We start from the raw sequence: 21,952 nt of genomic DNA, 5'->3' as shown, positions 1-21,952 counted from the left end.
AGAGAGAGGGGGGATGTCAGAGGTAGGTTCTTTACCCAGAGAGCAGTGGGGGCATGGAATGCACTGCCTGTGGAAGTAGTTGAGTCGGAAACATTAGGGACCTTCAAGCAGCTATTGGATCGGTACATGGATTACGGTAGAATGATATAGTGTAGATTAATTTGTTCTTAAGGGCAGCACGGTAGCATTGTGGATAGCACAATTGCTTCACAGCTCCAGGGTCCCAGGTTCGATTCCGGATTGGGTCACTGTCTGTGCGGAGTCTGCACATCCTCCCCGTGTCTGCGTGGGTTTCTTCCGGGTGCTCCGGTTTCCTCCCACAGTCCAAAGATGTGCAGGTTAGGTGGATTGGCAATGCTAAATTGCCCTTAATGTCCAAAATTGCCCTTAGTGTTGGGTGTAGGTGTTGACCTTGGGTGGGGTGCTCTTTCCAAGAGCCGGTGCAGACTCAATGGGCCGAATGGCCTCCTTCTGCACTGTAAATTCTATGATAATCTATGATTAATCTAGGACAAAGGTTCGGCACAACATCGTGGGCCGAAGGGCCTGTTCTGTGCTGTATTTTTCTATGTTCTATGTTCTAACCCAAACACACACTCGTTCATACACAGACACCTGCAGACCTACACTCACACACTCACAGACCTACACTCACACACACTCACAGACACACATATTCAAACACATACTCACACAATGAGTGGAGGATAGTTATATATAAATTCTGTAGATAAATTTAATCGCAGTCACTTAACGGCAATACAGTCTCTCCGTGTGATTGAGAGGGAAATTCTCTAATCATCTCTATTCTGTCTAGGAATCATAGTGCCACTATATGTGGCGACTGGCTGTGTTTTACACAAACTGGAAATATTTGGCAATGAGTTAGAAATGCTTTTGTCATGTTCTAATTGTTTTCTCCGACAGTTAATTCCCCCAAGTTACCCAATGTCCAAACTACTGTTAAACCCAGAGTTGACTTAAATTCTGAACCGGGGGGGTTAGGGCAGGGTTACATTTTAAATAAAAAGTCAATTTTCAAAGGCAGTGAGGACTGTATTTTCCTCCTCCTAATATCAACAACACAAGGTCTTGTGGTACTGTGGGTCACATTCCTACCTCTGAACCAGAAGCTATGGGTTCAAGTCCCACCCTTGGACTTGATGGTCATTGAAGGTGTTCAAAACATGGCCAAACAGGTTGGGTATCAACCTGTAAGTCATAGAGTCATAGCACAGCACAGAAAAGGCCCTTTGGCCTATCGAGTCTGCACCGGTCAAACACAACCACATCACCATTCTAATCCCATTTCTCAGCACTTCCCCATAGCCTTGTATGCCTTGGTGTCGCAAGTGCACATCTAAATATGTCTTAAATATTATGAGGAACTCTGCCTCCACCACCCTTTCAGGCAGCAAGTTCCAAAGTCCCACTGCCCTCTGGGTAAAAAGGTTTTCCCTCACATCCCCTTGAAACTTAAATCTATGGCCCCAGTCATTTATCCCTCCACCAAGGGGAAAGGTTTCTTCCTGTCTACCCTATTTATGCCCCTCATAATTTCCTTTTACGGCAGCACAGTGGCACAATCCACCTAACCTGCACATCTTTGGACTACGGGAGGAAACCCACGCAGACCTGGGGAGAACGTGCAAGCTGCAGAAAGACAGTGATCCAAGGCCAGAATTGAACCCGGGTCCCTGGTGCTATGAGGCAGTGGTGGTAACTATTGTGCCACTGTGCCGCCCCTGTAGCGTCCCCTATCAGCTGAAGACTCAGGACTCCTCCATGCTGAGTGTCACTTGGAGGAAGACCTAATTTTAGGAAAGGCACAGAATGTACTCTGATCTCTATGAAAACCACCAAAGGTGCCTCCGCAGCACCACTATTGGCCAAGCTGGCCGAGGCCTGACGGAGCAATCTGTCAGAAATCAAAAAGCAGAATACTGCAGATGCTGAAAATCCGAAATAAAAACACAAAATGCTTGAAATGTTCAGCAGATTACATCAGCATCTGTGCAGAGAGCACAGTTGACGTTTCAAGTCGATGAACTTTCATCAGAATTCGAAAAGTTAGCGGGTCATAAGTTTTGAGCAAGGGATGGGTAGAGCAAGGACAAAAGGCAGGTCTGTGATAGGGTGGCAAGAGAGGCTGAATGACAAAAGGCAAACTGAATGATTAAAGCCTTCCAGGGCTCAAAGGGAACTTGCCAAAAGCCTGGCTAAAATCCATAAATCATCAAATGTGCCAACCTCATCAAACACTCCTGTTATCAACTCAAAAACTTAAATCAAGTTATTCAGAGATAACCTTCCCTTAACAAATACATGCTGACTGTCAATGATTAATCCACAATGTAGTAATATTAACCTGCATGTATTATAATGTAAAGATGCTCTTGTAGAGCAAGGGTTAACGTGGGACTGGAGACTTACGCCGCCCACAGTGTGATGCACACAATTGCGTGGTAACAGACTCTCAGAGAACAGTCTAGAAACAAAACTTTGTAACTAAGCAGGCATCCTGCTTGGTTGAGCTGCACCATGCATGACTTTGGAGCTGTAAATAGTTAAAGCTTACCAATAAATGGTTCATGTTTAAACACAAAAATCTCAAGATCTCTCATTATACTTATCCCATTGATTTTCACATTGCTCCTCCTAAACTACAATGCTTGCATTATTCTCCTTTCTTGTGAAGACATGTAAACTCAGGCCATTGCCAGTGTCTGTATGTTCAAGGCAGGGGAGATTTCGCAACTCATGTCCGACGGAAACCTGGATGCAGCAACATCTAGAAAATCATTTCTGATTGTGTTGTACTTTGAATGATGTATCCCTGAGGCAGATTCAAAAGGTAGCACTTGATGAGTTTTGATCACTGCGCCATTTCTGGTTTCCTCTCCCAGAGACAAAGCCATTGACAGGCTTGTTATTTACTGAGATGCTGGAATAAAATGGGAGCACAGGGAGAAGTAGGGATGGAGCTCTGAATGAGCAATCATCCAAACAGTGATCTCCACAAATATGCAGAGGCAGGAATATGACACTGAGTTACTAATATTGGCAAGAGCTTCATAGAATTTGCTCTGTCACTCTTCGACAGACTGAAGGGTGTAGTAGAGGAAAGATTTTCACTTCAGGACGCTGGTGTGCTGTAACATAGCATCCAATCACAGAATCCCCTGCAGTGCCTTTGTTATGTGAGATGTGCAGGAACATATGAACAGAGGTCATTCAACCCCTCCAGCCTGTTCTGTCTTCAATTTGAATCAATTCAACCTCACATTCCTACCTAACAATAATCTATTGGTATCAGCATTGAAAATATTCAGTCAATCTCCAGCCTTCACAAGCATTACGGAGGAGAGAGTTCCCTGTCCAACAATCCTTGTTCCTGATTTCTCTCCTAAATAACCTTGACCTAATCCAGCTAAATGGATAGATTGAAGATATTGGGCCTGTTTTCCTTGGAGAAGGTTGAGAGGTGTTCAAAATCCTGAGGGGTTTCGACAAAGTAGATAAGGAGAAAATGTTCCTTTTAGTGGATCGATCGAGGATAAGAGGGTAGCAATTTAAAGCAATTGGCAAACATCGGGGGCATGGTAGCACAGTGGTTAGCACAGTTGCTTCACAGCTCCAGGGTCCCAGGTTCGATTCCGGCTTGGGTCACTGTCTGTGCGGAGTCTGCACATTCTCCCCGTGTCTGTGTGGGTTTCCTCCGGGTGCTCCGGTTTCCTCCCACAGTCCAAAGATATGCAGGTTAGGTGGATTGGCCATGCTAAATTGCCCTGAGTGTCCAAAAAGGTTGGGTTGGGTGGGTTACTGGGTGTGGGGCTAGGGTGGAGGTGTTGACCTTGGGTAGGGTGCTCTTTCCAAGAGTCGGTGCAGACTCGATGGGCCGAATGGCCTCCTTCTGCACTGTAAATTCTATGATTTCTATGATTTCTTCTGCACTGTAAATTCTATGATAAGTTAAAAAGATCTACGGAATCCTGGACTTTATAAAGAGGGGCATTGAGTGGAAAAGCAAAGAAATTTTGACAAACAATTAACACTGGTTTGCCCTCAAATGGAGTATTCTGTCCAATTCTGGGCATAACGCTTTAGGATGGATGTGGAGACATTAAAGGGAGTGCAGAAAGGATTTCCAAGAATGATTCTAAGTGTGAGGAACTTCTGTTATGTTGGTAGATAGGAGAATCTGGCCATTCACCTTGGAGGATGTGAAGAAGAGAAGATTGAGAGGAGATTTGATTGAGTTGTTCAAAATCAAGAAGGTTCTGGATAGAGTAGGGAGAAAGAAACTGCTCCCATTGGTGCCAGAGGGCACAAATGGTTGGGATCTGGATGTTATGGAGGCGATTCAATCGAGGCATTCAGGAGGGAATTGCCATTTAACTATTGTGGCTACAAGAGAAAATGTAGAGGGAACTTAAGGAAGATTTTTTATGCAGAGGATAGTGTGGGTCTGGAATTCACTGCCCGAGTCAGTGTTGGAGGCAGAGACACCATACACTTTCAAAAACTACCTGGATCTGTACCTTAAGTGCTGTCAGCTACAGGGCTACAGACTGTCGTGTTAAGCACACTGAGATAACATGGGCTGTAACTGGATGCAGCTATAACTGAAATATACTCCAGACCTTGAAGTTAGTTCAATTTGATTTATTGAATCTGTCGCACAGTTAGCACAGTTCTCTGTGAGTTCGACTCTCTGCTAACGTAAGTGTGATCTCTCTGTCTGACTGAACCAGACTAGTTCTTAGCCACGTGCTGTATGCGTTATGTGATATATACACCGGACTCACTCTGTAGATGTCCCCAGTGCAAAGAGGCGGAGTATGAGTGCCTCGTGCCTTTTACAGTGGGAAACCACCCCCCAGTGTTCTGCCTGCTGATTGGTATGTCCTGTTCTCTGTGTTCATTCGTTGCCTGTCTGTATCTCATTATGTGCATGTCTGCATATCATGACACGGACCGTGTGCAGCAAGGTGGGATTAGAAAGGGCACCTGGGTGGCATTACACTGGCATGGACAAGATGGGCCGCATGGCCCCCTGTGCTGTAACTTTTCTATGGTTCTATAGACAGTACTTTCCACACTTTCAACCTGAATCAAGAACAAGGACAGCATGTACATGGGAGCACCACCGACTGCAAGGTCCCTCCAGGTCACTCACCACCCTGACTTTGAAATATATCAGCCGTTCCTTCACTGTCGCTGGATCAATATCCTGGAACTCACTTCCTCACAGCACTGCGGGTCTACAGGGACTGCAGCAGTTCAAGGAGACAGCTGACCACCGCCTTCTTAAGGGTATAGAGATGGGCAATAAATGCTGCCCGAGCCAGTAATCCTCACAGCTGATGAAAGGATACAAAAATAAATTGTTCATCCCTCAACCTTCTATGCTGTAGAGAACACAAACCATGGACGGGATTCTTCGTCGGCCAATGCCAGTGTCGGGAAACGCGATTCGGCGGAGATTGGTCGAGAAGATAAAATTGGGCATCCAGGACAGCGATGTCAATGCGTCGAACTCCACAAGTACAGTAAACACCGTTCGCATATCATTAGTGGGCCTGACCCGGTATTCTCCTGGGCCTCCCTGATGCTCCTCCTCCGCCGGGGGAAATTACCGATGGCGTGTTTCACTTGTGGTTTCAAATATCAGGAAACAGGTGCCGTGGCCAATGAGGGAGAGAGAGGAGGTAGGAAATGCAGAGACACGACCGTGGGCTGCCAATTCTGCCACTGTCTTAGCTGACTGGGGTTGAGGAGAGGGGCCTCTGCCAAGCCCAGGGAAATTTAGGCAATGTGGTGTGATGGGGGGTGACCAGAGGATGGGCCCTGGTGTTGGAGTGAGCCCACATGGCACTGGGGTACCAGGGTATCCAGGCACAGACCGCCATTGCTGCGGCCTGCAAGGCAGCCATCTCACTGCGCATCCCACTGATCGCCCACCGTGGCCTGTGATTGGGCAGAATGACACCGGCCCTATGGATGCATCCATCCCAACCCCACCACCCACAGGCTCCACCCGTCGGCGGGGAAGCATACAGCCCACCCAAGGGCAATGTCCACAGTAGCCCCTGCAGAAGGGTTGCCGGATCGGGGCCACGGAGCATGCCTCTAGCATGGCAGCAGGGACAGGTGCTCGGGCCATAGGCCCCCACTTACCAGGCACTAACAGGGCATGGGGTGCAGAGGACAGAGTGCCAGGGGTGATTGTGGAGATGGGGGAGGGAGGGGGACATGCGGGGCAGGGCCTGCAGTGCAGACCGGGGCCACTGTATAGCCTGTTGGACATGGTCGGGCATGGGAGTACGCACCATGCTAACATGTCTGACCTGACTTCCACCTGCTACAGACAATGGACTTCGGAATCCAATCCAACTTATCCTAGTCGTCACAGCACTGGGGGACGCACTAAGGCTGCACGAGCTGGAGCTACACGAGCAGCGGACCCTGCCCCAGAGGAACAGGAGGCAGCCGGTGAGGATGGAGAACTGGCAGCCCAACAGGCCGAGGAGCAGCTGGGAAGGAGGCACCGCATGAGGCCTCAAGTGTACCGGCACCGCCTGTCATTCGATGACCTACCGGACTGGGCACGCCATCGAAGACTCCAGCTGAGTAGGGGGGTCAGTGCGACATCCTGTCAGATCATGGCGCACCTGGAACCGCGGGGATATGGGAGAGGACAACTGCGCCCAGTGACCATTAAGGTGATGGTCACCGTGAGCCTTTATGCCATGGGGTCTTTCCAGGTGCCGAGTGAGGACCTGAGTGGGATCTCAGAGAGCTCGGTGCACAGTCAAATTTTTTTTAAAAAATTACCCAATTTCTTTTTTCCCAACTAAGGGGCAATTTAGCGTGGTCAATCCACCTAGCCTGCACATCTTTGGGTTGTAGCGGTGAGACCCACGCGGACACGGGAGAATGTGCAAACTCCACACGGACAGTGACTCAGGGCCGGGATCGAACTCAGGTCCCCGGCACCATGAGGCAGCAGTGCTAACCACTGCACCACCGTGCTGCCCTCAGTCAAGCATTCATAATGACAGAAATAACTCTTGTGGAAATTTCAATAGTTGACTGTATTGAAACAGCATGACAAGATGGTAATTCCTTTCCCCAACCTACACCAAGTGGCCTGTCAATCATAGCAGCCCAGAGGAGGTTTTAACAAAAATTCTCACTGAAGCCAGTGTCCAGTGGTGTACGATAGGGATCTGTGCTCAGTCCCCTCTTGTTTAACGTTTATATAAATGACATAGATGACTATGTGGGGGATAGGATCAGTAGGTTTGCGGATGACACAAAGATTGGCCGGGTGATTGAGTGCCTTGGGTGCAGGAAGATATAGACGGGATGGCCAAATGGACAGAAAAATATCAGATAGAATTTAACCCATGGAATTTAACCCTGAAAAATGTGAGGTAATACACATCGGAAGGAGTGATGTGACAAGGAAGCATTCAATGAATGGCATGATACTGGGAAGTTCCGAGGAACAAAGGGAAGTTGGCGTGTTTGTCCATAGGTCTCTGCAGGCAGTTGGGAAGGTTGATAGGGAGGTGACCCAGTGTCAGTGAAGGAATGGCGGATATATTTCCAAGGCAGGGGAGTAGTGACTTGGTAGGGACCTTGCAGGTGGTGGTCTCAATGTGTATGCTGCCCTTAACATTCTTGATGCTAGTGTTGTGCATTGTGGAGGAGACAGTGAATGTTTGTGGATGGGGTGCCAATCAAGCGGACTGCTTTGTCCTGGATGGAGGATTATTTTCGAAGGTCAGTTTCTGAGCAATGCTGATTGAGGGTTTAATAGTGGCTAGACGAATGGTGACCCCCCCCCCCCCCCCCCCCGCCCCCCTTCAAGTTTTCACCTGAGGAGGAAGTTTTCACCTCTGAAAGCTAGCGACTCAAAACAAACTTGTTGGACTCTAACCTGGTGTTGTAAAACTTCTGACTGTGCCCACCCTTTCCAACGCCGGCATCTCCACATCACTTCTTTAAAATAGGTTGTGAGAACTTTGAGCCCACCTGAGAGAGCAGATGGAGCCAGGGTTCAGTGTCTCATCCCAAAGTCATCATTACCCTCAGTACTGCACTGGGAGTGTTAGCCGAGGTGTTGTGCTGAACATAAGCACTAGGAGCAGGAATAGGCCATCTGGCTCCTCGGGCCTGCTCCGCCATTCAATGAGATCATGGCTGATCTTTTGTGGACTCAGCTCCACTTTCCTTCCCCAACACCATAACCCTTAATCCCTTTATTCTTCAAAAAACTATCTATCTTCATCTTGAAAACATTTTAATGAAGGAGCCTCAACTGCTTCACTGGGCAAGGAATTCCATAGATTCACAACCCTTTGGGTGAAGAGGTTCCTCCTAAACTCAGTCCTAAATCTACTTCCCCTTATTTTGAGGCTATGCCCCCTAGTTCTGCTTTCACCTGCCCGTGGAAACAACCTCCCCGCATCTATCCTGTCTATTCCCTTCATAATTTTATATGTTTCTATAAGATCACCCCCACCCCCCACCCTGCATCCTTCTAAATTCCAATGTGTACAGTCCCAGTCTACTCAACCTCTCCTTGTAATCCAACCCCCTCAGCTCTGGGATTAACCTAGTGAATCTCCTCTGCACACCATCCAGTGCCAGTATGTCCTTTCTCAGGTAAGGAGACCAAAACTCCAGGTGTGGCGTCACTAACACCTTATACAGTTGCAGCATAACCTCCCTAGTCTTAAATTCAATCCCTCTAGCAATGAAGGGCAAAACTCCATTCGCCTTCTGTTGCACCTGTAAACCAACTTTTTGTGACTCATGCACTAGGACACCCAGGTCCCTCTGCACAGCAGCATGTTTTAATATTTTATCATTTAAATAATAATCCCTTTTGTTGTTATTCCTACAAAAATGGATAACCTCACATTTGTCAACATTGTATTCCATATGCCAGACCCTAGCCCATTCACTTAAACTATCCAAATCCCTCTGCAGACTTCCAGTATCATCTGCACTTTTTGCTTTACCACACATCTTAGTGTCATCTGCAAACTTGGACACATTGCACTTGGTCCCCAACTCCAAATCAATATGTAAATTGTGAACAATTGTGGGTCCAACACTGATCCCTGAGGGACACCACTAGCTACTGATTGCCAACCAGAGAAACACCGATTAATCCCCACTCTTTGCTTTCTATTAATTAACCAGTCCTCTATCCATGCTGCTACTTTCCCCTTAATGCCATGCATCATTATCTTATGCAGCAAACTTTTGTGTGGTACCTTGTCAAATGCTTTCTGGAAATCCAGATATACCACATCCATTGGCTCCCCATTATCTAATGCACTGGTAATGTCCTGAAAAAATTCCACTAAATTTGTTAAGCACGACCTGCCCTTTATGAACCCATGCTGCGTCTGTCCAATGGGACAATTTCCATCCGGATGCCTCGCTATTTCTTCCTTGATGATAGATTCCAGCATCTTCCCTATTACCGAAGTTAAGCTAACTGGCCTATAATTACCCGCTTTCTGCCTACCTGCTTTTTAAAACAGTGGTGTCACGTTTGCTAATTTCCAATCTGCCGGTTCTGGAGTGGTTCTTGAGCCTACTGAACTATAACTGGTATTGTAATTTCCAGTATAACAGTCTCCCTGTACTGTCAAGTGTCAGCCTAGATTTATAATATTGCCAGTACAAAGTGTGCTCTGTAATCAATCATTCATCTATAAATGTTCTTTGTGTACTTACAGGCGACTTTCTGAGCATTGGATTGGTGCATGGCTTTGTGCAGCTACGTTACAATTTAGGAGACATGACAGTTGCCTTGCAGACTGCCAAGGAAGTGGACAGAAGTGGAAGAACCTGGCATCTTGTTGAGGCAGGTCGATCTGGAAATCAGGGATACCTAGCACTGGATGGAGTCAGTGCAACCAGACTGACCAGTGTTGGCATGACTGCCTTGGATACTAAAACCCCTTTTTTTGTGGGTGGCGTGCCCAACCTAAATGATGTCAATGCGATGGCGGTGGAGGATGAACCAATGGGTTTTGATGGCTGCGTCAGGGAAGTTGTGGTCAATGATTTTGAATTTGAATTGACTGCGAAAGGGGCCGAAGATGGGAGCAACGTTGACGATTGTGATGGGACGATCTGTGGCTACAAAACATGTGAAAATGGGGGAAACTGCAGTGTGGTCTCTGCAAATACTATCTCCTGTACCTGCCCATCACTGTGGGCTGGAACCAGTTGTGAGATTTCTCTGTTCTGCCTGAACCATCAGTGTGACGGGGACTCTCTTTGCATGCCTGACCCTGCCTCTGCATCATATAGCTGTGCTTGTCCCCTGGGACGTGCAGGGGTCCACTGTGAACATCGAATCACGCTTTCCACTGCAAATTTCACTGGTAACTCTTACGTCAAGTACAGAGACCCACTGTATCTGAAAAGAGATCTCCGCGTTACCTCCATCTCTCTCAACTTCACCACCAGTGAGACAGAAGGTCTGATTTTGTGGATGGGAAGAGCTGAAAATGAAGACAACGATTACCTTGCAATTGGCGTTTCCAACGGACACCTTAAGATCGTAGTTAACCTGGGAGAAAGAATGGCCCTACCTTTCATCTTTCACAACACCTCACTATGTTGCAATAGATGGCACTTTGTGTCCATTCACCACAACCAGACTGTGGTTATGGTGCAGCACAATGGCGAGAGGATTCTCTTTGAAGATTTGGATCCACAGAAGAGATATGTTGCCTTGAATTATGGGGGAATTTGCTACTTTGGTGGCTTTGAGCTCCCCAGGAAAGTGAAGAATGTCACGGATGGACTGTTTACTCAGGGGTTGGTTGGCCAAATTAAGGGCATCTTTCTATTCAAGGACAGTAGACAGGTTCAATTCTCTAATAACGCAGAAGGCTACAACATTCTAAGTGGGAATGAGGGATGATTTGCAATGGAATCATTGTCAGAAACTAAACCTAAGCTTTTTTCCATCAATCCTAACTTCTTTAAAATATACCGCACAATTCAAAACAATTCAATTTATTTTTGGGCCTAGAATGCCATGTGTTGTTTAACTGCAATTGCTTGATTCAAATTATTGACTAATTCAACAATTTTTAGCGTAGATAACAATTTTGACTTAACACTGCATTTGAATTCATCTTTTTCCATGACCTGCGTTTGACTAAACAGTAAACCCTGCATTGATTTTTTGATTAAAATTAGTCTTGCTTTAAGTGTTCATGTTCTGTCGCTAATGAATGTGATTCGATTGTATTTTCAGTAGAGACTATAGGTCACACATTAAATGAGAATGATTAACATGAGTATTTAAGGGTAGCACGGTGGCACAGTGGATAGCATTGCTGCTTCACGGCGCCAAAGTCCCAGGTTCGATCCCGGTCCTGCGTCATTGTCCGTGTGGAGTTTGCACATTCTCCCCATGTTTGCGTGGGCTTCACCGCCACAACCCAAAGATGTGCATGGTAGGTGGATTGGCCACGCTAAATTGCCCCTCAATTGGAAAAAATGAATTGGGTACTCTAAATTTTTTTTTTTTAACTTGAGTATTTAAGATTTATAATATTTCTTTTGAAACACAGAAACCCTGCAATATTTTAAGAGTCTTTACCAGGATTTTATTTTTAAATGAAACTCTGTTTCAAGGACTGACCATTCTCCTACCAAGATCGGCTGTCTCTGATAATAGTTAAACCCATGTCTGGTTGTTTCATTACTTACTGTAAAACTTATATATAAGTCAATTTGCCTTTCCTGTGAACATTTACACTGATAAATTAAATAGAATTTTAGACAGTACATCAAATGCAATAACTAAGTACAATTCTGTGCATGGCTATTAATGTCAACAGGAACTGCGACACATCCATTAGTGTTTCCAGGAAACAGGCGGCTTTATTTGATCATGAGCGCTTGGACATGTTCCATGTCGGGGAGGTGGTGGTGTATGTGATGCACTATCAATTACTATGAGACGAGAGTAGAGAATAATCGAGGCTTTATTAAGCAGAGATGTGTGGCCTCCTGCAGCTGCTACTAGAATGGAAGCAGCTCGGGTGTGCACACACATTTATACTCCGCCTACTGGGCGGCGCCAGCAGGCAGGGATTTACCCCCGTACCTATAGCACATGAGCTTTACCGTATTACCTCTAATAATCATTACAATTACTATACAATCAGTGGTGACTACCACAGTATGATGTTGTCACTGGATTAGTAATCCAAAGATCCAGGGTAATGCCCTAGGGACCTGGGTTCAAATCCCACCATGGCGGATGGTAAAATTTGAATCATCAAAGAAAAGAATGTGTGCACCCAGTCATTGCTGTACCCTGCAGGAACAATTGGTGTTCCCAAATCACTTATAGCAAGTTTTGATTGAACCTGTCCTTTTTAATTCTTCTTCAACTTTCGACTTGATGGTGTATGGTACGGTTCTAGCTTTGCGCCAATTGGGTGTGCTATATGGCTTGATTTTTTTAAGTAGCTCAACTCGAGTCATAGAGCCTTTCATACTTTTTCAGACGTCTTTGCAAGGTTCTCTTTAACTGAGAAACAGTCAATCAAATAGTAGATTTAAAGAGAACCTTGCAAAGACGTCTGAAAAAGTATGAAAATGTGTTTGAAAATTTGCGAGGCTCTGTGACTCGAGTTGAGCTATCTGTCTATTTGCTTCCACTTTCACCATAATACATCCTTTTAATGGCACGGCCTCTTCACTTCCTTAGGATCGCATCCGATGGTTTTAAAGGCAGATGCCTCAGCTTTTGATGATAAATTGTCTCAGGTATTAGCAATATTTCTGTGCCCATATGCACTTCAATTTCAATTTCACGACATTCAAGTTTTGGACAGACCTAATAAATTGTTGATCTCCCTGCACTGATACGACGTCTAGCTTTATCTCTTACATTAGCTCAGTTTCACTGTCTTTTGAGTGGTCTTGAGCTTCATCCATTAATTTGTAAACATAACTAGATTGTTTTCTTGTGAAGTTCTTCTTGCACTTTCTTGGTGTAGAATAAGTTTCCTGAGCCCAACACACTTTGGTATTATGGCCAAGTTCTTGCCACAGTTCTTGCATGTATTTGATTTACTCCAGCATTCTCTCGCTAACTGTCCAACCTGTGTACAACATGGTTGCACCTTTGCAGCCCTGTTCCCTGAAGTAACCATTTTGTGGATCTTCGCTCCAGCCCTATCTGCGAAGCTTTTCACGTTACAAGCTCCATAGATGTGGCAACGTCCATAGCAGCTTTCAGAGTTATATCACTTACAGTAAGCAGCTTCCTCTGAATAGCGTCACTGTGTTTTACCAAATTCACAATATCTAGCTAATCGTTTTAAAGATGCTACAAACTGTAAAGTGGTTTCACCTTCTCCTTGAATACCGCAGTGGAATTGGAACCTTTCTGTAATTAATAATTGTTTCAGAGAGCAATGCCTCTCTAAAATTTTCATGAACTCACTGAAGGACTTGTCTCCTGGTTTTTCCACTTAATTATCTGCTCTATTGGGAATCCCCAGAAATCACAACAAAATCCCATTAGGTCTCTCCTTGTAAACATAAACATGGTGTGAAAGTATGCTGATCTCATTTTTACGACGTCTTAATTGCACCTTTTGCAGCCACGAAGCCTGTCTTTCTTTTAAACCGGGATTTTTAAAACTATTACTGCAGCAGATTATACACATACCCTAACCCAGGCTATAAAAAAACACTGCATCATACACATATCTTACAATATATATACCAATCTCTTACATTCATCACATCTAATACTTCAGTTCCTTGTGTATTGCAGGATATTTGGCAGAGCATTTGAGGTATTTTAAGTAAAGTCACTATAGTCCCAGATGATCATAGGCTGCTTTCTGCTGTGAGGGGGAGAGCTATCTGGTGATGATTTAACCTAAGGATCGCCACAACTCAGGCGAGGGGCAAGACTCATGAATAACATCAGCCAAAATGAGAATTGAACCTGTGCTATTGGCCTTGCTCTGCATCACAAACCAGCTGTCCAGATAGGCAAGAGTGTTCCCTTCCAGTCGGGGAGCACTTCAGCAGTCAAGAACATTCAGCCTCCGATTTTCGGGTAAACATTCTCCAAGGCGACTTTCAAGACACACAACGCCAAATCGCTGAGCAGACACTGGTAGCCAAGTTCCGCACGCATGAGGACGGCCTCAACCGGGATCTCAGGTTCATGTCACATTACATGTAACCCCCAGCATACTCTCCAGGTTTGCAGAATCCTACTAACTGTCCTCGCTTGAGACAATTCACACCTCGATTACCTGTAATTATCATTCACTCCACTCACACTCTCTGTTCCTATAAAGATTTGTTTACCAGTAAAGATTCACATTCCACCCATTCTTCACATTCCAATCTGTACTTATCTTTCAATTGTGTCTCTCCTATATATGCTGTGACTGCAAATCTGCCTCCACTTCACCTGATGAAGGAGCAGCGCTCGGAAAGCTTGAGATTTTAAATAAACCTGTTGGACTTTAACCTGGTGTTGTGTGACTTCTTACTGTCCCTGTAGATAGGCACTCATCATTTACCCAATTTCACAGATTTGAACAACTCTGGTGTTTTAGATTCCCCTCAAGCATCCACAGATAGACAGCAGTAAAGGGACATAAAGTAGAGCTTCGAACAGGAATCATTTTTTTCAAAATTTGCAATGTAAAAGCTGATAATATATTTATTAAATCTTTTTTAGAAGAGCAAGAATTGGCTAAGAGCGGTGGCATAGTGGGTTAGCCCTGATGCCTCACGGCGACGAGGTCCCAGGTTCGATCCCGGCTCTGGGTCACTGTCCGTGTGGAGTGTTCACATTCTCCCTGTGTTTGCATGGGTTTCACCCCCACAACCTAAAGATGTGCAGGCTAGGTGGATTGGCCACACTAAATTTCCCCTTAATTGCAAAAAATGAATTGGGTACACTAAATTTATAAAAAAATTGGCTAAGAGCGATATCAAGTCATTTACAGAACAGAAGGAAGCCTCTTGGCCCAAACCATCTGTTCCATCTCTTCCCTTGCTACAATCCAGTCAAATCCAATCCCTTGTATAATCCCATTGCCCTGGACGATCGCATTCCCCTACAAGATCCCATTTCCCTGCGAGATCCCATTCCTTTGGACGATCCCATTCCCGGCGAGAACCCATTCCCCTACAAGATCCCATTCCCCTGCGAGAACCCATTCCCTTGAACAATCCGATTCCCATCAAGAACCCATTCCCCTGCATGATCCCATGCCACTGCGCGACACGAGTCACCTGTGTGATCCCATTCCCATGCATGTTCCCAGACAAAAGATATTTGGAAAGATGCTGATTGGTTCAGCAAATTCATTGGATTTGGATTTGTTTATTGTCATGTGTACCGAGGTACAGTCAAAAGTATTTTTCTGAGAGCAGCTCAACAGATCATTAAGTACATGAAAAGAAAAGAAAATGCATAATAGGGCAACACAAGGTACACAATTTAAATACATATATACCGGCATCAGGTGAAGCGGACAGGGGTGTAGTATTAATTAGGTCAGTCCATAAGGGGGTCGTTTAGGAATCTGGTAACAGTGGGGAAGTTGGGAGGTCAGCATGATACTTTCCCATGTGTTAGAGCTGGTTTAACACCCTAACTTTTCATGGGTTAACATTCTGGTAAGTCTGCTGGAACAGTGTTTCTGAGTCTGTTCGTGCGTGTTCAGACTTTTGTATCTCCTGCCCGTTGGAAGAGTGAGAAAGCCGGGTGGGAGGGGGTCTTTGATTATTCTGCCCGCTTTCCCCAGGCAGCGGGAGGTGTAGATGGAGTCAATAGATGGGAGGCAGGTTTGTGTGATGGACGGGCTGTATTCATGACTCTCTGAAGTTTCTTGCGGTCTTGGGCCGAGCCGTTGCCATACCAGGCTCTGATGCAGCCAAATAGGATGCTTTCGAAGGTGCATCTGTAAAATTTCCTGAGGAAGTATAGGCACTGTTGTGCTTTCTTGGTGGTAGCGTCGACGTTGGTGGACTAGGACAGATTTTTGGTAATGTGCACCCCTAGAAATTTGAAGCTGTTAACCATCTCCACCAGGTGCTGATAGGGGTGTGTACAGTACTTTGCTTCCTGAAGTCAATGACAGCTCTTTAGTTTTGCTGGCATTGAGGGAGATTGTTGTCGTTGCACCACTCCACTAGGTTCTCTATCTCCCTACTGTATACTGACTCATCAAGTTAAAATTGTATCAATTTTAACTGGTACATTTGAGACATTATACCTGTCATAGAACAGAAACAAAGTATTAATCAGCCAAACTTAATGGATTCAGTATAGATTTTTGAAAAAATGGAAAATTAAAACATAATGTGACTTAGATAGATTATTCTTCAGTATCCAGAAGTCGGGATGTTTGTACAATGTTCAGCATTATTCTCAACTCCTCAGATACTTTTTGTGGGAGGGGTAATGCGGGGTTGGTTGGTCAGGGGGACTCGTCAGCAGGTCCATTGGGGAGTTGGGAGGTCAGCATGATACTTTCCCATGCGTTAGAGCTGGTTTAACTCCCTAACTTTTCATGGATTAATATTCTGGTCAGTCAGCTAGAACAATCCAAAGTCTCTGACTTTAACTCAGAGGTTCAAAGGGTTCCAGATGCAGGGTGAAGTCAAATGAAGTCCAAACCTCCCAGGAAATTCCGGGGTGTCAGTGCGTGGGCACTCTCGAGGGACCCGCAATGCATTTTCTGGGCACTTCCAGGGTACAACCATCCAGAGATCTGACGATCTGGGCCATTGTTTCGTGAGCCACCCGAGGGAGACTTGTGCCCTCAATACTCACCAGCCTTAATGTCACTACCATTGAGAATGTAACAATGGAAATGTGGAGTTTCCATTTTTCCTGGACGGTAATCCTCGCCCGACTTTTTTCTGTTTGCTGGATGGGTGATTTAGAAAATGTTTAAATCAGGCTCCATGAGTATGGGAGTTATTGACTTGTAGCTGAACTCAAAACACTTTCGATATATCAAGGCCTGATTACCTGGCTGCACTGTGACCTCTTTCCTTTCTTTAATCTTTTAAAAATCTTTATTAGTATCACAAGTAGGCTTACATTGTCACGACAACGAAGTTACTATGAAAATCCCCTAGTCGCCACACTCCAGCGCCTGTTCAAGTACACAGAGGGAGAATTCAGACCAATGAAGCCCAAGACAAAATGCTGGGGTGCTCCATAAACACCTTCCTGCTGCCTAGTCAATGGGAATGGCCTGAATTCTCTGGCCTTTGGGATTCTCTGTTCCCACTGGAAGCGCACGCCCACCCATGGGTTTCCCGGTGGCGTAGAATGCCTTCAATGGGAAATCCCGTTGACAAGCGGTGGGCAGAGAGACTCCCGCCGCCAGCGAACGGCGACCCACTGAGAAACACACAGCTGGGGGACCGGAGAATCCAGTCCAATGCCTCAATGATGGGAAGAAAAAACATTAATGGAACTGTGAATTCAAGGTCACGACTATCAAAAGAATGTAACTAATTGATGAGGAGGTTACACTCCTTGCAATTCAATGGAAAGACTTGCATTTATATCGGACCTTCCATGACCTCAAGACACCCCAAAGTGTTTTACAGCCAATGAAGTATTTTTGAAGTATGCTCACTAGTGTAAGTGGGAAACATGGCAGCCAATTTGCACACAGCAAGATCCCACAAACAATATTTGACTGGATAATCAGTTTTCGTCATCTTCATTGAGGGATAAATATTAGCCAGGTCACGAGGGAACACTCCCCCACTCTAATACTGTGACCTGGAATCTTTTACTTCCACCTGAGGACAGATGGAAGGAGCCTCAATTTAATGTCTAATCTGAACTATGGCACCTCTGACAATATGCTCCAGTACTGCACGGGAGATTCAAGCAAGGTTTTACGTTCAAGACGCGTGTGTGGAACATTTCAGTAGGCACGAGGATTAAAATTCATCTTATTTGGAGTTGTATTAGTTGTGTTCACAGAAACATCTGAATTCTCCTGCAGAAGAACTTGAAGAAATGTACAAAATGTTGGTGCTGGGAACGGCCCCTTTCGGCCAACCTCTGCACTGACCCCCTTGCAGGCATCATGCTTCAGTTGTCCGATTAAAGTTCACAGGCTGCAAACCTCGGATGCAAGGTGCTCATTTTTCCAGTGCTATGGGTCCCAATCAGATCCTAAATGGTGTTCTTGCTGCATGTGCATAATTCTTTCGTGGGCGATGTTGGAGGGAATACACGATCGGAGTCCTTGAGACCGTATGGAACTTCAGCAAACACGGATTTATTCATCATGCACGAGGGAAAGCTCCAGCCTGTTTCCGAGTCACTGAAAACAGTTTTCACACAATTCTTTATACCTTTCCTGTGTTACAGAGTGTTACATTACAGCAGGCATTGCCAAAGTCGGGGGCGCGACCCGCGGGCAGGTTGAGGGTGGGTGTCGGGAGTGCCGCAGAGCCGTCCGTCGTGGCGCTCCTGATCGCGCAAATTCGCGCGCAACAGCCGGCCGGCTGCAAGCGGCCTTCAAACTGCCCGCGAACACGGTTTAAAAAATGCGGCCGCACTGCGCATGCGTGCCCGACCATCGGCGTGATGCTCATGCGCACCAATGATCGGGCACGCGTGCGCAGTGTGGCCGCATTTTCTTTATACGGTTGCAGCCTTGTTTTAAAAGTTCGCGGGCGGAGGGGGGGGTTTATTCATTTTATTTTATTCATTTATTTTATTCATTCATTTTCTTGATTTTATTTTTATTGTTTTTCATTTATTTTATTCATTTTATTTTTATTTTTTACAAGGTTTATTTGATAAAAGTTTACAGGAAAAAAATGCAGAACTTTGGACAGTTGGAGACTCCATACTTTCCGACACTGGAAGGCTTCACCTTCATCCAACAGGTTCCATTGGAGGAGCGTGTACGAGGGCCAAAGGGACCCAAAACCATTTCCTCCATTTTTGTCAGCAGCAAACAAGGTAAGAGAAAATGGAGGGTCACGCAGGTCAGCCGGCGTGGGTCGCAAAGGTCGGCTAGCGTGGGCCGTGAAGGTCGACCGGCGTGGGCCGCGAAGGCGTGGGTCACGAAGTTCGGCCGGCCTGGGTCCCGAAGGTCGGCCAGTTGGTAAAAATGGGTCCCCGGAAAAAAAAGTTTGAAAAACACTGCATTACATCAAGTCATCAATACTGATAGTTTTGAATTGGTTACGGAGTTGTTCCGATCACATTATGCGGATCCATTGTCCTGTATGCTTTGTTTTAATCGTTTACCGGGCACCTCTTGTTTACCTGTTTTACAACACAAAAGCAATGTGTTCGACGAGCAGATTCTGATGATGTGGTAATTGTCCCATCACCCTGACAGTTGACTAGTTTGCAGGGGCACAATGGCTTCACCAGACTTTGTGGAGCCTCGCTAAACTGTTGTCGCCAAGGCCTCACAAAGGTTTCACCTGGGGTGTACTGTGCTTGCTATCTGCAGTTATGGTAATTAATTGTGTGTGTCCACAGTTTGAGTGCGGACACTGTCTTTTTAATCCTTTCCTTACATTTTTCCTGCTGCCACATGCATGCCCTGGCTTTGCCCTACTACAGAAAAAAAAAGTTTGAAAAACACTGCATTACATCAAGTCATCAATACTGATAGTTTTGAATTGGTTACGGAGTTGTTCCGATCACATTATGCGGATCCATTGTCCTGTGTGCTTTGTTTTAATCGTTTACTGGGCACCTCTTGTTTACCTGTTTTACAACACAAAAGCAATGTGTTCGACGAGCAGATTCTGATGATGTGGTAATTGTCCCATCACCCTGACAGTTGACTAGTTTGCAGGGGCACAATGGCTTCACCAAACTTTGTGGAGCCTCGCTAAACTGTTGTCGCCAAGGCCTCACAAAGGTTTCACCTGGGGTGTACTGTGCTTGCTATCTGCAGTTATGGTAATTAATTGTGTGTGTCCACAGTTTGAGTGTGGACACTGTCTTTTTAATCCTTTCCTTACATTTTTCCTGCTGCCACATGCATGCCCTGGCTTTGCCCTACTACAGGTGAGAATTGTGCACATGTGTTGGGAGTCAGGGGGCTGGATTCTCCGTTTGCCGATGCCAAAATTGTAAAACGCGATTGGACGGAAAATAGCTTCCGATGCCGAAATCGCGGTAGGCGCATGTTTGATGCCAAGTCGGGATGCTCCGACACCAGGAAAATGGCGTAAATGTGGCGCTCACCGCGCGGGCTGTAAGTACAGTAGGCAAATGATTAAGGGCCTGACATCCGATGTTCCAGGGCCTCTGCGATTCACTGCCTACGATGGCGTTGTTTACTTGTGGTAATAAAAATCGTGAACCTGGTGTCTTGGCTGCTGAGCGAGAGAGAGGAGGTAGGAAATGGTGTGGAGTGACTGTGTGCTGCCGGCCCGGACATTGGCCATGGTGGCCGCAGCGGGGGGGGGACGACAAGCCGAACAGTCAGGGTGCCCCCCCCACAGCACCGATCGCCATTACAGAGGCCATCTTGCTGATCACCCACCCCGGCCCCTGGTTCTACACAGTGACACCGGCCGTACGGGTGTGTCCACTCTCAACTCTCAACCCCCCCCCCCCCACGACAAATCCCCCCCCCCACCGAACACCCCGGCCACCACCCACCGGGGGACCACCTAGGGCAACACCCAGAGCAGCCTCAAGTGAGGGCATTGCCACCCAACAGTACCCCTGGCAGCAGGGATGGGCACCAGGACTAGGGGCACCGACGGTGCAGGGGGTGATGGGGAGGGCATGGTGGGTGTGACCTGCAGTGCCAACTGGAGCCACCATGCAGCCCATGGTACCTGGTTGGGCATGGGAGTATGCGCCATGCTAACATGTTGGATTTTCACCCCCTGCAGAGAATGGCATTCGGATATCCAACTCTCAATGCTGGCTGCTGTGGGGATGGCCGCAGCTCTGCAAGGTGCCCTGTGGCTGCGTGAACGGAGGCCGCTCAGATAGGAGGCGGAGACAGCAGCAGAGGAGCTGGCTGCAGAGGGGCAGTTGGCAGCCTCGCAGGTTGGAGGGCCGGTCGCCCAACAGGCCGAGGAGGAGTGGGTGTCAGGGGGGCAGTGGATGAGGTCCCGCGTGTACTGCAACCGCTGTCATTCGAGGACCTTCCAGACCGGGCATGCAGATGGAGACACATATGCCAGATGATGGCACACCTGACACCGAGGGGTATGGGGAAGGACACACGGTCCCGGTGACTGTCAAGGTAACGGTCGCCCTGAACATCTATGTGACGGGGTCATTCCAGTCGCCAAGTGGTGACCTGTCCGGCATCTCGCAGACATCGGTTGACAGGTGCATCCGTGCCATCAGGGAGGGCCCTATATGCACAGGCGGACCAGTACATCCTGTTCCATATGGACCAAGTCCACCAGGATGCCCAGACCGCGGGGTTCGCTGCCATCGCCGGGATGCCCTGGGTAGAGGGGATGATCGATGGCATGCATGTCGCTCTACAGCCACCTGTGGATAACTGGCCGCACTACACAAACAGAAAGGGTTTCCACTCCACAAACATCCAGCTGGTCTGGAACCAACAGATGCGCATCACGTGTGGTCAAGTGGTCCTTTGGAGTCCTGAAAATGCACAGCAGGTGCCTGGACCGTTCTGGAGGGGCCCTCCAGTACGAGGCTAGGAGGGTCGCCCGCATCGTGGTGGCCTGCTGCGTCCTCCACAATATAGTCCAGCATAGAGGCCATGTGCAGGAGGATGAGGAGGAAGGAAAGCCTCGTCTGACGAGGAGGATGAGGACAATGGACGGGACAGGGGCCCAGGCAGGGACGGGAGGGCGCACTACGCTAGCGCCAGGGCCAGCGTGCACGCAACATCCTCATTGTGACATG

General features: G+C 46.8%; 1 protein-coding gene across 1 annotated transcript in view; it reads left to right on the top strand.

Annotated features, from left to right (window-relative positions):
- Positions 1-12,575, top strand: part of LOC140410345 (protein eyes shut homolog) — a 269,054-nt gene extending 256,479 nt beyond the window's left edge. The window contains exon 9 of the mRNA XM_072498353.1: positions 9,765-12,575. Within this exon, the coding sequence (XP_072354454.1) occupies positions 9,765-10,963 (1,199 nt within the window). The 3' untranslated portion in view covers positions 10,964-12,575. The remainder of the gene's footprint in view (positions 1-9,764) is intronic.
- The last annotated feature ends 9,377 nt before the right edge of the window (positions 12,576-21,952 follow it).

Source organism: Scyliorhinus torazame, chromosome 4 (assembly GCF_047496885.1).
Source record: "Scyliorhinus torazame isolate Kashiwa2021f chromosome 4, sScyTor2.1, whole genome shotgun sequence".
In the NCBI taxonomy this organism is placed as follows: domain Eukaryota; kingdom Metazoa; phylum Chordata; class Chondrichthyes; order Carcharhiniformes; family Scyliorhinidae; genus Scyliorhinus; species Scyliorhinus torazame.
Note: the sequence above shows the minus strand (reverse complement) of the source record. Positions and strands in the feature narration are given on the sequence as shown.